This window comes from Podarcis pityusensis (assembly GCF_964106645.2).
Source record: "Podarcis pityusensis genome assembly, chromosome: 8".
NCBI classification, from domain to species: Eukaryota; Metazoa; Chordata; class Lepidosauria; order Squamata; family Lacertidae; genus Podarcis; species Podarcis pityusensis.
The window spans coordinates 29,962,586-29,980,739 of record NC_138033.1 but is presented as its reverse complement, the minus strand read 5'-3'; the positions used below and the strand labels follow the sequence as shown (position 1 = coordinate 29,980,739).

Sequence of the window (18,154 nt, the reverse complement as noted above, 5' to 3'; positions counted from 1 at the left end):
TCTATGCCACCTTTTTAAAAAAAACAAAAAAAATAAAACACACTACCCAAAGGTGTCTAGGCAGCTCTCCTGTTTTTAATTTTTAATTCCCCTGTTCTTTATTGTACAAGGCAGGATGCTGACTGGTAGGAGCAGCCTTCAGTGTTCAACAGTCAACCCTAAAGGTCCTTTCCCCCTAGGCCCTTTTCCAAGACACATCTGGATCCATCACAACACTCCCCAGGACAGCTTGGACAAAGCCTGCCATGAGATCTGGAAAAGGGTCCAAGGCCTCCCTGAGGAACTCCAACCAAGATCCTCATCACCGCTTCTCCAACTTAGCTGTCATCCTGTCACATCTTCAGAGGCTCTCAGAGAAGATAGCAGTAGTACCACCAGCAGCTCCCAAAAAGAGTGAGTGTTTAAAAAACAAAACACCTCAACAAAACAAAACAAAAAGGAGAGGAGGAATCTTTCCTAACTCACAAATCAATAGAAGCTCTACCTAGCTAGCTGAAACTGGAGTCTTGGAGAATATATTTCATAGCGGTTAATCTGAAATAATGGGAAAGTGTTTATGTAATTCATTTATTTAATTAATTGTATAATGCCCTAATCAGTCCCCATGGGCTTCACATGCCCCAAGGACAATCTTCTTCCATGCACCCAACTGCATTTTTTGTGGTCAAACCCTCTTCAAATTGTTCTCAGTCTAACTTTGAGCCTGGACCTGTGAGCATTCAATCCAAGGACCTCTTTGAATGCCAGAGAACCATGCATTAATAACAGAGTGGAAAGTAAATACTGAGCATCTGCTGAGTGCCTTGTCATAACCACAGGCACCCTGGACCAGTAACACTTCTTGGCCCAAAATTATGGCTGTAGGAAGGATGCCACACATTCTCATATTTTTGGACATTAAGTGTTTCGTGTTCTCCATCTGCCAAGACCATACAACAGGGGTGGTTAACGTTGGGTCTCTAGAAGTTGTTGGAATACAACTGCCATCTTCCTTGGAGGCCGTGTTAGCTGGGGGCTGCTGAGATTTGACAGTTGGCCACCACTGCCATGTGGCAAAGACATGTAAGAAGGGCCATAGATCCGTGGTAGAGCATCTGCCTTGAATGCAGAACATCCCAGATTCAATCCCTGGCATCTCCAGGTCAGTCTGGGAGAGACTCCCTGGTTGGGAAACCCTGGAGACCCACTGCAAGTCAGCATAGACAATAGTGAGCTAGAAGAACCAGTGGTCCTATTCAGTATAAAACTACTTGCTATGCTCCTATGCATGTGGAAAGGTATGCTTAGCTCCTAATCCTCAACTTTAGAACTCTCCTCCAGAGATCTAAAACAGTCAAACCCCAAGAGGATTTCATAAGTAGGGGCATGGAATTCAGATTGGCTGCACATTTAGACTCAAATCTTTTTAAGGGTGAAATCTGACCACACTATGAGACGGCTTCAATGTCATATTAAAAGAGAAGGTGCAGAATAAATAGAACGTCTTTTTCCCCACTGTAAAAATTGTCTCCTTGTGACATCTCCTACATCTGTGATATTGGAAACAACCACAAGTCCCCATAGTTGCTTGTGCATTTATATTTTTAAAATTGAAATATTTCAAGGGGAAAGATGAAAGGAAGCATTCGGATGTTAAAAACGAAAATGAGTTTCAAAGATAGTGGCGAAAAAGATCTACTTTTCTGAAATGCCAGATTTGGCAAGGGGGTGTTTTACCAAAGCCTCCATTGGTGAGGAAATGTCAAGGGGAAAGGTAGAAAAGAGAAAGGGAGAAGGAGGAATTTGTATTTATATTTTCATTCTCTAGGACGCTGCCAAAGTAGGAAGATTATAGCAAATTTTGTAAGCATGTGAATTGATTAATGGCAAAAAGCAACTGTCAGGTTTGAAAATACACCAGACAAATCAGGGAGCGGGTCTTGCAGGATGGTCAGTGCCATGGGGCCCATCAGCTTGGACACTAGCCCTGCCCAGAAGTAGGAGTGTCATTGCTCAGAAAGTATTGTCTACCACTGAACTCTCACTGACTGAACAAAGAGTGGGGCCACATTAACTAGGCTGCCATTCAGTTACACGGAAAATGAGTGCAGAGGTACATACATTTTTATTTTTATTTTATTTTTTGAGTGTGTGCCTCTAGTTTTAAACTGTGTCCTCAATATCAAAAGTTTGGGAAAAGGTTGTACTTCAGTCTCAGTGAGGAAGGGATAACAAGTTGGGGCCAGAAGGGATTCATGATGTTAAATTATGGCATCTCTCAGCCTTAATGTAATGAAAAATAATGTTGACACTGTGATAGAATTCTCCTAATTCTCATCCCTTTGTGGTTACAAAATAACACTAAGCAAAAGAAAATACCCCAGACTAGGAAGGCAAATCTTTGTTGTTTGTTCAAAAGATTCCAGAGCCCTTTCAAATTGGACTTGGAGCATCCTATTTGCATAAGTCAATATGTTAAAATAATTAAAGGCCGTGGATCAAGCAAAAGGGCAGAAGGTATAATCTTGGCCCAAAATGTTGCAGCAGATGACAAATTGAACAGACACCTTCCATCCTTGGCAGGCAAGTGTAGGCAGAGATCTAAACAGGGCAGCGGCAGGATGCAAAGAACAACAACAAAACTGTGCCCTTTAGGAAGACTCTAATGAATCAAAGGTGTTTGTCATGGAGGCTTCTGCTTCCATGGTCAAGAGAATTTAAAATGACAAGATCAAAATTCTCTTCACTTTATTCAGTGAGATTTAATCACATGCCTCAGTAGAAGCTGACCAGAATTCACACACACCACACACACAGTTTGGCTTGTGTCATGCCTAATTTTTTCTCCCTCATCAGAAACAGTCCCCGAAAGGTGATATGAAATTTCTCAAGTTTCTGCAGTTTCAAGACAAGCCCCACTGCCTTGCAGAAGTCACATGAGGAGGGAGAACCAGGCTAGTCTTCTGGGTTGTGTCTCCTTCTGGAGGTTTTCAGGACAAAATGAGGCACTGAGAGATATAGGTGCTAGTAACAGAGAACGGCAGTCCCAAATCGAGTTGATTTATCTAGGCTACTTGGAGCTCACTTTTCAATTTCAAATAATAAAAAATATCCAGAGTGACAGTGTTAATATCAAATCATTTTAAACAAAAATATTTTGAAACATCAAATAATGAAAGCAACATATATAGTGGTACCTCGGGTTAAGAACTTAATTCATTCTGGAGGTCCGTTCTTAATCTGAAACTGTTCTTAACCTGAGGTATCACTTTAGCTAATGGGGCCTCCCGCTGCCGCCACACCATCACCATGCGATTTCTGTTCTCATCCTGAAGCAAAGTTCTTAACCCAAGGTATATATATATATATATCTGACTAAATTTGTTGTTGTTTATTGAATTTTGATCAGACTTTGATCTTAGTAGAGAAGTGAAATTGATATTATACTATTTTTTTTGCAATTTTATCCATTTTGAGTACTGGCTTTCATCAATTTTGTTACTATCTATTAGCTTTATAAGGATTTTGGTCAGGTGTTGACTTGAATAGACAAGTCAGGCAGATGTTGTCCCCATTTTCCAAAAGGGGAGAAAGAAGACCTAAGCAACTACCAACTGGTCAGCTTAATGTCAATACCAGGAAAAGTCTGAGAACAGATAATTAAGCAGTCAATCTGTGAGCACTTAGAGGCGGATGCTAGGATCACTAAGACCCAGCATGGGCTTCTCAAAAACAAGCCATGCTAGACAAATCTCATTTATTTATTTATTTTGATAGAGTTACAAGCTGTTGACATAGTGTATCTGGGTTTAGCCACCAACTTGGATGGCCTTAAAAGGGGTTTAGACAAATCCATGGAGGAGAGGGATATCAATGGCTACTAACAGCAATGGAAGCAGCAAAGCTTCCAAATGTCAGCTTCTGGAAACTGTGAGGGGGCAAATGCTCTTGTGCTCATGTTTTGCTTGCTGGTTTCCCAGAGGCATCTGGTTGGCCATTGCAAGAACAGGAAGCTGGACCAGATAAGCCATTGGCCTGATCCAGCAGGCTCTTCTTATGTTCTTACAAACTGCATTATATGTCTCACTGTCCATTTTTATGGCAAAATTATGTAACTTGAGTAATTAACTACATAAAATACATTGTCGTTATGTTATACCACCCCATTCATTTCAATACCAAGGAAACAATGTGAATGGGGAAGGAGGAACACGATCAATTATTTGTTGTTTGCAGACTGAAAGTAACAAGTACACCAAATATCGCTCATATTGACTGGATTGATTCCCGTTCCAGACATGGGACAAATGAACAAACACCAGCAATTTCCACCTTTGTTTCCATTTTCCTTGGCGTTCTCAGACATCCTCACCATGCCCCTGCAATTTGAGCAGCAATTCAACAATTGGTGTCCCTTTGCCAATTCCAGTTTCCTATGTACTGACATTTATCCCTCTATCATCACAACCCAAGAGGCAAAGGAGGAATGGAGACAACTAGCCATTTTGACAGTCACATCAGACCACCCAGGAGTCTGGTGGGTTAATTTCTCTGGTTAATGATCAGGGGTGTCTTTCAGTCTTTTGCATCAATTGCAGGAGATATATACCGAGAAAAGATCACTGAATTAAAAAACAATAACCCAGCAACATTTCAGAGATGCTCTAAAGGAAAGGGAATGGAAGATTGGTTCAATTTATAAAATAATAAAGGCAGCTCTAATTACACAGTGATGCCATAATTAGAGGATAATTAAGTAATATGCAGTTTACAAAGAAATTTGACACAATATTTATATGTATAGATAAGTACATACATAGTGCATGTTTATAACACCAGCTGTTCCATCCTCAGAGCCTGTAACAAAGTAAGTAAAAAACAAACAAACTACATTTATGCTGTTAATGGCAATCGGTAATGAGTGATCAAGCTGGATTGGCAATCCAAACAAAGTTCTTGTTTGTGTTGCCAGATGGTGCAGTTGTACAAACTCTTACTGTGGCTTCTTCCTCGGTTTCTCAGACAGCATAAAAGCAAAGGCTTAATCTTTGTGGCCCTCTTTTGTAGCATGGAAATGGACTCCCTTGCTTTAGTTACTCTTTTGTCTCTTTTCCACAGTGCACCTTCACTTCACTTGCCACATCATTCTTTTCACCCCTGTTTGTTATATTTCCAAATAATATCAGAGCTCTGGAGTAACTAGGGATGTCAGAGAATTCTGACAAAAGCAGCAACGAGAGAAGAAATTGTCAATGTTTGCTTATTCATCCCTTGTCTGGAATGGGAATCAGTCCAGCATATATGATTGGTATTCACTGTTGTTGCTTTCAGTTTGCAAAGGATATGTAATTGATTACATCCTCCCACACTTTGCCTTGTGTTTCCTTTGCATTGAAATGAATGCGATGGAACAACTTAATGACAATGAGACTTGTGGTATTTGTGTATTTAATTATGTGATTTTTGTAATTTCACTACAGCAGAAAGTAAGATGATGGATGTAATTTTGGGCAGAAGGCAAACTGCAGCAGCATGGAGACAGTGCTGCATGCAACAAATACAGGACAGAATGGGAAACAATGTCTTCTTTAATCCCTAATAGTAGTGCAAGTTGAGGGGGTAGCAATGTTTCCTACAAATCCGCTGATCCCAACAGAAAATGATGCTTCAACTTTTAGATCCATTGGGCAGCCAGGGTAACAGGCCTGTCTGGATCACAGTCAAAGGCTTTCTCCTACCACCAGTAACTTTGCTGCCTTTTACAAAGGTTAGTTGCAAAGGGATAGAATGATGAGCAGGAGAGGAGGTCTGCCATCTGGGTTTGGTAAACATTCCTTGCAAGTAGTCATAAAGCCCATGGAGGCTTTTCAAGTATTATCAAGGAATGATTGCAGGACCCGAACAGTTCTTCAGAAAAAATGCAGGTGGAAATTGGTGACCAACAAATCAGCCTATTTCCATTGAGTTTTAGTTTTTCACACACACTCTCTCCCCCCCTTGCAAATAACTGTCTCAGTACCACAATGTGCAGAAATTATCATGAATGCTCAATAAAAGGATGTCTGAAGGGGCCCTTACTTTAGTATTTTGATTGACGTAATTGTGAATAGTCTTGCATTTCTGGACAAGCCTCTTTAGGATCCTATATGGCTGAATGGTGATGTATAAATATAATATGTAGAATATTTTTGTTTGTTTCGTTTTAACATTTTTATACTATCCCCTATCAAACTTGGTTGAAGAAAGGATTTGTTTTCTATTTAACTACACTGGTAGTTGCCTTTTCTATGATCAAAGGGAGCTGGTCTACCTAGCTCAGTATTGTCCATGCTGACAAAAGCTAACAAAAGCCAATAGCTTTCAAGGTTTCAGAGAGGGGTCTTTCCTAAACCCACATAGTGATGTCAAGGATTTTCATGAAATGCATGTGCTCTATCACTAGGCAACAGCCCTTCCTCTTATCCAATTTGTGCAATCCTACATAAATGGTTCTTTCTCTGTTTCACATAGATCTTTGGAAAACAGCATTTGTAAAGATGAAATATCCATGCTGGTTGAGCAAGAGTATTTGAGCCTTACACAAGAGAATGCAACTGAACTAGAGATGCAAAGATCTGAAGATGAGAAGGCCACCCCAGCTGCTTCGTGTCAGGCCCCAGCAAACAACCACCTCACAATGCCCTCTGATGGAGACCAGATGTTAGATGAGAGGGATGCAATGGAAAATGTCTACAGAGCACTCACTGGAAACAAAAGGGAAGTGAAACTGAGGTCCATATGTGATGTCCAGCTGTCCACTAAGTCCACTGTCACAGGGATCTTGCTCCCTGCAAAATTAATCTACAAGAATGCCAAAAGTACAGAAAGTGGAAACAGTAATATGATGGGTTCCAACACTCAGATTGCCAAGCTTTTGGCACAGTTCCCACTCAAACGTGTTGAGGCCACCAAAACTCTGGACACCAAAATGGTGACAGAAGAAACCAAGTTTATCAAGGACCTACTACTGCAGAACAATGTCTTTGGATCTGCAGCCCACAAAGACAATGTAACAAGGCCATCCCCAATAATGGCGGTCATGGAAAGTCAAGGATCTGTGCAAAAGAAACAGCTCCCAGTATTTGCCAAGATCTGCTCAAAAACTGACCCTGAACTAGTTGCTGATGGGCTCTGTCAAAATAATGGTAAGGGTTGTGGGCTAACTAGTGATGATTATTCGAGAATGATGAAGGGAAAGGAACCCAAGGTGTGTGGTGAACATGTGCAGAGAAAAATGCTTTCCCTATCATCATTGTTTTATGAAACTGATTGATAGGAGTTTCAGGAAAGACATGTTCACATATGTTCATCTACGGAATTATCTGCCAAAAGATGTAGTGAAGGCTTTAAAAGGGTATCAGACAAGTGTATGGAGAAAGATCAGTCTATAAATGGTTACAGCTCATGGTGGCTATATAGAGCCTGCATGTTCCAAGGCAGAATGCTACTGAATATTAGTTGTCCTGCCAGTGGGCTTCTAAAAGCATCTGATTGGTCACAGTAGGAAACAAGATGCTAAACTAGATGACCCATAGTTCTGATTCAGTGGGGCCCTTCTTATGTTACTATGTAGCATTCTGGTTAAAACAGATGAGTCAGTTGAAGGAACTCCTGTTACCCACTCCTCCTGTTATCCTCTTTCCTTTGGCATCCCAGGAGTTCCTGTTTATTTTGCAGTCAAACTCTATATGAATTGGGTGCCCATCCTTGCTCAATCTTCAGTTTTACAGGTGGGTCACTTCGGGGGGGGGGGTGTCAGCTCTGAGCTGTGGGCAGGAAAGGCAGAGCCAGGCTTGTATAACACCTTGGGGTCAGGGATTAGGGTTGATAGAGGATCCTCATCAATTACCTTCTTTTATTGTTCCTTTTATTGTTCCTTTGGTTCAGAGCAACTGCAGTAACTTATTGGCAAAGCACAAGTTTTGTATGCAAAAGGTCCTGAGTTCAATCTCTGGTATCTCCAAGGATGGCTGAGAAAGACCCCCTGGAGAACCACTAGCAGTCAGAGAAGACAGTAGTGAACTTGGTAGACCAGTGTTTTGACTACTACTACTACTGTTATTGTTGTTGTTCTTCTTATTTATTACAACAACAGTGGCCCTCTCTTTCAGCTGCAAAAATGCTCTGTTTCATAGAGGTCTATTATCTATTTTAGAAAGTTGTTTGCTCACTATACATTGGGACACCTCTTAAACTACCATAATCAAATTTTGCATTGATGGCTCCTGAGATCAAAGAACAGGTTTTTGTTCAGGCTACAACTGGTTTTGTACAGGATACAACTGAATGCCACTGGGATCAAGATAGCAGACTCAACCTTTCAACCCTGCACTGATTTGAAGCATTGATTTCAAAACTGTGCTAATTGCTTTGGTTTCCTAGAATTCCTGACCAATGCCAGATATGAGGCAAATATACATATAGTTAAAACGTTAAGAGTTCTATCAAACAGCCCCCATTGATGGTGCCTAACTCTGTTTTGTATTTTCCACAGCAACCTCTTCAGCCATTGATAAGAACAACCTTAAATACAGTGGGAATGTTTTCACCCCACGATTCCCGACGAACTCAACGGCCACCTCATTAAAACAGCCAATGTGGCTTAGCCTTAACTACCCTCCACCTCCTGTTTTCCCAAACCACTCCAGCTTCCCACAGTATCAGGTAATGAATGACACAAGCCCTTATGAATGGGGTGTGGAAAGAGCTCCAAAACTGAATGAGGCTGGCAGTGAGGAGGAAAGAAAGAGCTATGAGGTTGCATAACTCAGATTTAGAAACACCGACAGGCAACCAAGCCTGAAGTGTCAAGATTCAGACCAAGACCAAATCTGGAAGGGTGGCAATTAATAGAAATTAAGAGGGCTTCTAGACATTCTGGAAGCCCAGAAAACCTAACTATGGATTCCTTCAGTGAAGAATCCAGATTGAAGGCATGTGCAACAAACGTTTGAGTCATAAGGCAGGCCGTGGCCTGGGATTGGCTCATCCATGCTCATCTGATTTTCATGACCAGATGAATTCTAGTTTGTGGTATCTCCTCCCCGGTTGCTGCTGCTGCCATCAGTTGCCTGGTGCAAGAAGATAGGTCCCTCCCTCAAGGAATTTACAGTATAAAATTTGGCACACAAGAGACAACAGGGAGGGAAGGAGAGGCAGTAGTTAACAGGGAAAGAATATTTGATTTCATCACATATTTAGTTTGGAGCCCAACTCTGTGTTCTTTCTGGAAGCATGAGGAGATCAAGCAGGTATAGGGCGGAGGGCATGCACACCACCCTGCCCCCAGTGTCCCCATATGTGCCAGGTGTGTTTGCTCCAATGTGATGCTGAGTGGGAGGATCTGAAGGAGGCTTCTATGCACACTCAGGTGGACATGTTTAGAAACCTTCCCACAATCAAGAACTTTATTAGGGTTCCCACCTGGGTGGAGGTTTTATAGTGAATTCAGTGGAAATAATGCAATTCCAAAACCCCTTCAGACCAGAGTTTATGTGCCCTCAGCCCTTGTGTGCTTTTTGCCATCACAATTTCTATCTGAGAGCCTAAATAAGGTTTTGGTTATCAGCTTATTTAGACTTAGGCCACATCCACACCATATACCTTAAGCAGCCAAGGCTTCCCCCAAATAACACTGGGAGCTGTAGCTCATTAAGGGTGCAGAAAGTTGTCATGACACCCCTATCCCTTTCCCCAGAGCTACCATTTCCCAAGTGGTTTAGCAATTAATCCCTCTTCTCAGGGAACTCTGGGAATTGTAGCTCTGCGAGGGAAATAGGGGACCCTTAACAACCCTTAGCACCCTTAACAAATTACAGCTCCCAGGATTCCTTGGGGAAACCCATGACTGTTTAAACTGGTGTCATGGTGCTGTAAGGGTATGGTGTGAATTTGGCCTTAGTTGCAGGCATGGTTGCATCAAGGCGTGGGAATTTGGGGAGTTGTGCCCAAGACATTATGGGGGATTGTGGGACATTATGGGCATTTTTAGAGCAATGTGAAGTACAAGAGGTAGTATCTAGGGATAGATGGATCTGCCAGTTTCAGTTTCTCTCATTTTCCCAGTCTTAAGTTCAGTTCATCATATTTCTACATCAGTTTGCAATGTAAAAAAGAAAAGAAAGAAATCTTAATGAATATTCATTGGCATTTTAGTGCTCATTTCTCATATACACATGCTATTCTGCAATGCAAGCAATTTCCTGTAGTATAATGTATTTTATATGTAATTTTCACTAATATATGCATATTTATGCATACTCCTCCCTAAAGCATGTGTTTTTGTGCCCATTTTTTGGTTGGTGAACTGTATTACAAAATTCAAGAGAAGTTCAAACTGAAGTGAAGGACAGCAGTTTTGCAGGAAGCGCGAACTAGGTAGGTTCGCATTAAAATGCAAACCAAATTTCTCCTCCATCTTTAGTAGCACCACACAGGCATTCTGGGAGGCTGTGTGAAGCATAAGAGGCAGTAAGTCAGAGAGGGCAGGAGTCTCAGTGGCACAGGGAACACTGAAGCAGTTCCTGATCTCCGCGTGTTCAAGTTTTCAGGATGCTGGAGAGGACCTGAAAATCATGAAGACGCCCATTAATGGTGTATGTTGACAGGGGAACTGATTCAGAGGAGGCCACTACTAATAACAGGGGGCCTTGGAGACACACCTTGCGTGAAAAAGCAGAAATAATTGGGTGTGTTCAGTTAAGTCTTTTAGTACAATTGGAGGAAGATATGAACTAGACATGGAAGGATTCCTGAATGCTCTCAGAGTTTTTCCAGTGAACACGCAATCCTGTTGAGACCCTTGTTTCACTGTAGAATGGGGAGATGCATTGAGCTCTTGATAGGGGGTACCCAACTGCCTCCTCTAGCACTGCAGAACCAGTTCTGCACCTTCACGTATCAGAGCACTAAGGATGATGAAACAGGTTGGACAACTGAGTGCAAGTAGCAAAAGATGCACTGGGAAGCTGACCCAACATGAGTTAAACAGCACAATCATGTTTATCACATGGTATTGAAGACAGGGAAGATGGGTCACTTCTCTGCTTTCATCACATCCTCAAGTAGCCATCCCACGGAGCTTTTCTGTATTGTCCAGGGCATATAAACATCATCTCCAGTGAATAGAGTTTTAGACCAATTGGAAGCCTATTGTGTGTTATTTGAAAGGCACTTTGAGGGCCCTGTCTCTCATCTCTGTAGCAATCTTGGCTTCACATTTACAGCATTGAGATGTCTAGGGCAACATCCGCTGTAACATCATGGTTTCAATACCCTTCAATACGTGTCTCATCAAGGTAGCTCAGGAGGATACCATGGGCAATGGAATCAAAAGCCATTGAGAGATTAAGTAATAATAACAGCACCACACACACACACACACACACACACCCTTTTGATTCATCCATCAGCATGACCAAGTCTGATTCAGCCGCAGAACCAGGCCAGAACCCAGATTGGGTAAAGATTATCTGTTTTATCCAGGTGTGTTTGCAACTGTCCTAACATGGTCTTGATCACCTTCCCCAAATGAGGTATTTGACACTGGGTGGTAGTTTTCAGAAACCAATGGATCCAGTGCATGGCTAGCACACTCTTGCAGCATGGAGTAGATCTGGCCATCTTGAATGAGGTGGTGATTCAACTTCCAAAAATTTCCATCCTTGTCTTGTTGACCATCTCTGGCACCAGAGGCTAATGTGACTTCAGTGGTGAACCATGCCTTTTATCAGCTTTGGTTGGTAAGACAACTACAGCTGTTTCTACATGGGGATAGCCTGCTTGACCACTGTTGACTTGGCACTGTAACCTCCAGGTTGGAACGGTGCAATGTGCTGTATACGAGGCTGCCCCTGCGGTTGGCCCTGTAGCTGCAGCTAGTGCAAAAAGTAGCGGCTCAACTTCTCACTGGGGCAGACTATCACCATCATATCAGGCTGTTGCTAAAAGAATTACACTAGCTGCAAATTAGCTGCCAGGCTAAGTTCAAGGTGTTAGTACTAGTGTACAAAGCCCTATACAACTTGGCACCAGGACACCTAATGATCAAATTACCCCATATATACCCAATCAACCACTGTGCTCTGTGGTAGAAGACCTCTTGCAGATACCATCTCATCAGGAGATCCTTATGTTCAGTGTAGGGGTCAGGGTTTAGCATGGTAGCACCTCTACATATGTAAATGTTTTTATGGTTGATGTTTTTAAATTATGGAAAATAAATAAGAGAGAAAGAAAGAAAGAGGAGATTTACAGGTTTGATTCCCGATCCAATGGGGAATGTATGTGCCCTGGATTGGAGTGTCTATAGAAGGGAAGATAGAATTCCATATAAATATCATGATACCATGGTGCTGGAGGAGACTCTTGAGAGTCCCATGGACTGCAAGAAGATCAAACCTATCCATTCTGAAGGAAATCAGCCCTGAGTGCTCACTGGAAGGATAGATCCTGAAGCTGAGGCTCCAATACTTTGGCCACCTCATGAGAAGAGAAGACTCCCTGGAAAAGACCCTGATGTTGGGAAAGATAGAGGGCACAAGGAGAAGGGGACAACAGAGGACGAGATGGTTGGACAGTGTTCTTGAAGCTACTAACATGAGTTTGACCAAACTGCGGGAGGCAGTGGAAGACAGGAGTGCCTGGCATGCTCTGGTCCATGGGGTCACGAAGAGTCGGACACGACTAAACGACTAAACAACAACATCATGACAGTAACTTGTGTGATGGCACAATGCAACATGGACCTTCCCCCGCTATCTTTAAAGTTCCTGTTGTTCCCTGCAGCACTCTAGGCAAGGAGAAAATGGACAGGAGAATGCCATGTCTATTCTCCCTCCCAATTTAGCACTGCAGAAAATACAGGGCAGAGATCCAAGCTGCAGCAACCTGGGGAGCCCCAGCAATTACTGCAATGACAATAATAATGATTCCTATTATCTCATGTCTACATAATGATTTCCCAATGTGTCTACTGATGATCCCTCCCAAATTAAAAGTCAACATGACTTGAGAAATATAAATCACTGCCATGTTTATTTAATTTTCTATACATAGCACAGAAAGAAGCAGCAGAGGTTGATCCGTTAAGGCTAATGGGGCACTGCCCAACACACCTCAGATTGCCCTCTCGCAGCTTCCTCCATCTTAGACTCAGTGTTGCTCTTGGAGAACTCAGCAGGGAAGAGGATGGGGACAAAATTAGAAATAGTGAACTTTTCCTATCATTGGTTCTGACTCCATCTGCTATTGTCCTCTCTGCCTACTGTGCTACCAGTCCCAATGGGCAACAGCCACAGCTGGGGGGGGGGGAGGATAGCAGCAGTAGCCATAATAATAGGTAAAATCCTCAATTCCTTCCATTTATATATTAATTAAAGCTTTGGTTTAATCAGAGGGGGAAATTTATCTTGGATAATTGGAAGTTAAGGGCATGTTGCTCACCTTTGGGGGCTATTGTGGTTTTGGTGTGTTACTGTTGTACAGAATGGGGAAGAAAAGATGCACTTTCCATCTAGCAGTTAGTGAAGCTTCTTGAATATGATATCTATGCATTCCATTGTGAACTAACCTGACTCACACCTGCCAGACTCATGTGTGGATTGGGAATGTACAGATCACTTCTCTGAATTTTGTGATACAGGCTGCAATCCTAACCCAACTAACCTGGGAGTAAGCCCCACTGAATTGAGTAGGCCTTACTTCTGAGTAGACATGGTTAGGATTGCACTGAATATTTTTGGCTCAAAAGAAATACCAAAAAATTCCCCACAATGCATATTTTAGGATAAAACACACTTTAAAATGTCTATGTTAAGATAGAATACGTAGCTAAATAAGTCTGTAATATGACCTATTTAAATTGTCATGTTGATTTGGGGGTGGGGGGCAGAATCACAGATTAATGCAAAAACAGGACAGAATGGATTTATGAATAAATAGGTGCAAAATTGACACAGACTAAAAACAGACTGATCTGCCCATCCTTACTATTAAGGTGGTATCTTCTGCAATCCTATACATGCTTACCTAGAAGTAGGAATGGGTGAATCTGTCAATTTCAGTTTCTCTAGTTTCTTCTTTTCCCAGTCGGAAGCTCAGTTTTCCATATTTCCACATCAGTTTGAGATTTTTTTAAAAATGCATCCTCATGAGAATTCGTCAGCATTTCAGTATGAATCTCTCCTAATATACACATCTGTATGCATTTTTGCCTGATATACACATTTTTTGCAGCACAATGCCCCCTAATAAAATGTAATTCTGTATGCTATTTTTACTAATTTTACTGGACATTTTACTCCAGTATATGCATTTTGGGACACATGACGTGACTGGGGAACATGGTAAAATTCGGAAAAGTGGAAATGTCGAAGGATGGCTATGTTCAGTCCTTGTGTGGTTTTGAAAAGCTCAAATTAAGTTAGTTTGTCTTAAATGAAAACATAATTAAATTTCTCCATGATCCCTACCTAGGAGTAAGGACCATTAAACACAGTGAAGCTTACTTTTGAGTAAGTATGTATAGATTTGCACTGTGAGGCACGGATGAGGGCACAAGGATTCCAGTTGACACTGGAATAGACCAAACTTTACCAGTTGTGATTCCTGCATTGCAGAGGGTTGGACTAGATAACCCAATTCTATAATTCTATGATTCTATGATTCCCTCAGTTTCTTAAAAAAGCATCTGTCTAAGAGTCTGGCAAGATGCAGATTTATTCAAATTTGTATGAGTAGAAAATTAAAAAGGAAAAAATGAATTGCCCACTCATATAAGATATGATGGTGAGGTCCTCAGATCAGCATGTGATATCAGAACACAGATCACCACTGGAGTGAGATCCAAAATTAATTGGTTAAGCATAATCATAAGAATAATAGGTTGAGGCCTACAATGGTCACTTCCTGCCTTGTGTATTTTTAACAGAGTTTGTATCAGCAAAGAGCACGGATCCCATACCAGCAGACACTACATCCTCAGTTGGGATGCTATTCCAGACAGGTATGGCATAAGTCCTCTAGCATGAATCAGTATAGAGTCTGTTGATTTGCTGGGCATGGGGAGGAAGAATATGATTTCAGCTTTCAGTGGCTTTAAGCAAGTCCATCTCTTGCAGCCTTTTGGTGCTTCCAGAATGTCACCATATTGGAGTGGGATTCAATCACATAACAGCAAATTTGGGTTGCACAGTTATGCTTGTTTGGGAGGTCTTGTGCAACAAAATTGCTTCCCCAAATGTTTAGACTTTTTGCAATAAGGAAAGTGAGGGGATATGCTGTGGAAAGTGTGGAGTTATTATGCTTTGGCATAACGTCATCTGACCTTGGTTAGTCCAAGTTTCACTGCTACCTTGGAGCTAGATGGCTGTCAAGGGTGGAAAGATTGACCTAAGTCCCATATTTGTTCTCTGGAATTGTCACATGGAGTTCATGGTTTAATCCCCCTTCCAAAATCCTATACATTGATATGGGCTTAAGCAGGCCATTTCTCTTCCTCCTCCATTTTCCTCTGCCCACCTCAGTGACATGGCTGGGAATCCAATTCTGGGCTCCTCCTGCTGTGAAGTAGACCTAGGGTGGCGCTGTGGGTTTAACCACGGAGCCTAGGACTTGCCAATCAGAAGGTTGGCAGTTCAAATCCCTGTGACAGGATGAGCTCCCGTTGCTCGGTCCCTGCTCCTGTCAACCTAGCAGTTTGAAAGCACATCAAAGTGCAAGTAGATAAATAGGTACCGCTCCGGCGGGAAGGTAAACAGCGTTTCTGTGCGCTGCTCTGGTTCGCCAGAAGCAGCTTAGTTATGCTGGCCACATGACCCGGAAGCTGTACGCCGGCTCCCTCGGCCAATAAAGCGAGATGAGAGCCGCAACCCCAGAGTCGGTCATGACTGGACCTAATGGTCAGGGGTCCCTTTACCTAGGGACCTAGGCAATATGAACAAGGGGAGGAGATCAAGTATGGCCAGCTTGGGAAGATTATTTTTTATCAATAAGAGAGACTGAGTTGTACATAGTTTGCAGAATATTCTGCTGGAGTAGGGCAAAAAGCAGGGGCTCAAGATGTTTGGCAAGTTTAGAATCCATATGGATTTTCTAGGTAAGTTGAGAGGGAGAGGATGATGAGGGAGAGAAGGGAGCTTTCTCAAACTCAGCTTTTAAAGTGGGAAGATCAAGGCCATGTGAGACAATCAAGAGGCAGCATAAATATACCTTGTGCAACAGAAACCCAAGAGGCAGCAGCCCCATGAACACCTGGCCCATCTTGCTGCCTCTGCCACTGACGGAGATGTGGCAGTGGCTTCTGGTGAGATCTCTCAGGTGGGGAACCAAGACATGCCACCCCTTTATGTGGCTGTTGCCTCGGACATGCCCCCCTCCATGAATAATTCTGATATTCTGTGATTCCAGCCCCATTTTGAACAGGTATAACAATTTAAGACATTGGGTTGTAGCCAAGTAAATTATACTCAGAGTAGACCCATTGAAATCAATGGCCTGAGTCAGTCATGCCCATTAATGCTGGTGTATCTACTCAAGCCATTGTGAACTCTAAAAAATTTCCGCTTCCCCCAAAGCATCATCCCTTTCCATTCCTCCTTCCCTCCTGATTCTTTAGGTCACACCTTACAATCCGCAGCAAATCTTCCGCTCACCTTACACACCTGTGCTCAGCTACATCCCACTGGTTCAGCCAGGTTACTCTTATCAGCAGAGGAACCCGACCAAGCCATCCAGCAGCGTACGTGATCCCCCAGCAATGGCAGGTGATGGTCCACAGTATCCATTTTCTCCTTCCTATGGGTGAGTCTGTGCTTTGTAGTGGCCGTGCATAAGTGCAGAATAGTCAAAGGTGGAAATCAATTTGCATGTTTAGGGATAGTTTCCTTTCCGTTTCAGGGTTCACTTTCTTCTTCTTCTTCTTCTTCTTCTTCTTCTTCTTCTTCTTCTTCCTCTTCCTCTTCCTCTTCCTCTTCCTCTTCCTCTTCCTCTTCTTCTTTGGGGGTCAGGGGTGTGTTTAGGATGAATTATGAAGATACATGTAGGGAGAATCCTGAAATGGGGAGAAGAGGGTGGCATAAAGTAATTCATGCCAATTTTGGAAGGAGGATTTTGATGACAGAATCAGGCTTCTTCCTTTCTTAAGCACATTTTGGGGAATAGGGAAGGGGGCTTGAAATGGACAGGGAGTTTATTTTTACATTTCCACGCTTTTTGGTAACTTTTAAAGCATAATGTGGCACTCTCCAGATATTGTTGGACTACAACTCCCATCATCCATGGACCCTGACTGTTGGCTATGCTGGTGGGAATTGGGGTGTCAAGCAATATCTGGAGGGCACCGTGTGGCTCCCCGGTTCCATCGCCACCCTTTCATTATCAGAGTACTTTGGGAAAGTATGCTGGAGAAGGAAAGGAGGGCAGCGGCCATCACTGCAAGATTGGGTGGGAAAATCTATACCAATGGCATATCTGCATTCCCTAGAATTGCTGAAGAAACAGAACCCTATCTGTATCTTTAGAATCCCCATAGGTGATGATCTCAGGATCCAGACTTCATGAATTGGAAGAGGGGGCAGCATACAATAGATAAAATAAAATAGTGGTAGTTATTCAGGGAGGCTGAGCTCAATCTGTTTATTTTACTCTCAGGTTCACATCTACTACTGCTGGACCTGTAAGGACCAATCCTTACTTCTCTTCCAATGGAGGTGGCAACAGTTTTTAGATCTGCCAGCACTGTTTTTAGGGTGAGGCTTTTTTTGAGATAGGAACATTTTGGGAGCAGTATGAAATCCTTGGGGTTTTTCATTTCTGTTTGAACATTTTGGAACAAAGTTAAAATAATTTGATTCCAAACCACAAACAGTGTAAATTCAGGGCAAATAGGCTCACAAGTTCATCTGGGGGAAAAAAAAACCAGAATTTTGTTTAGCAGAAATGGATGAAACACTCAGGTACTTTTAAGAAACTTGTTTTTTTATTTTTTGAAATGAAAGAGAGAGGCATAATAATAATAAAAAGTTTATTGAAACTGTTTAAAGTTGAATTTTGCTGTAATAAAGATGAAGAAAAGATCCCATTGTGTTTTTGTTTTTGTTTAAATAGAAGTGATATCTTTTAGCCAATGTTCAAAGTG

At 42.2% G+C, this 18,154-nt stretch overlaps 1 protein-coding gene across 2 annotated transcripts; it reads left to right on the top strand.

Annotated features, from left to right (window-relative positions):
- Positions 1-3: 3 nt before the first annotated feature.
- Positions 4-17,921, top strand: LOC308483936 (uncharacterized protein C1orf94). Of its 2 annotated transcripts, none has more exons than XM_081018314.1 (6): positions 4-393; positions 6,490-7,163; positions 8,513-8,682; positions 14,948-15,022; positions 16,634-16,781; positions 17,668-17,921. In XM_081018314.1, exons 1-6 carry the CDS (start codon positions 116-118, stop codon positions 17,694-17,696), a joined length of 1,374 nt encoding a protein of 457 aa, XP_080874440.1. In that variant the 5' UTR covers positions 4-115; the 3' UTR covers positions 17,697-17,921. The 2 variants fall into 2 exon arrangements, with proteins under 2 accessions (XP_080874440.1, XP_080874439.1); XM_081018313.1 differs by having other exon boundaries at positions 5-393; positions 16,634-16,818.
- Positions 17,922-18,154: the final 233 nt, after the last annotated feature.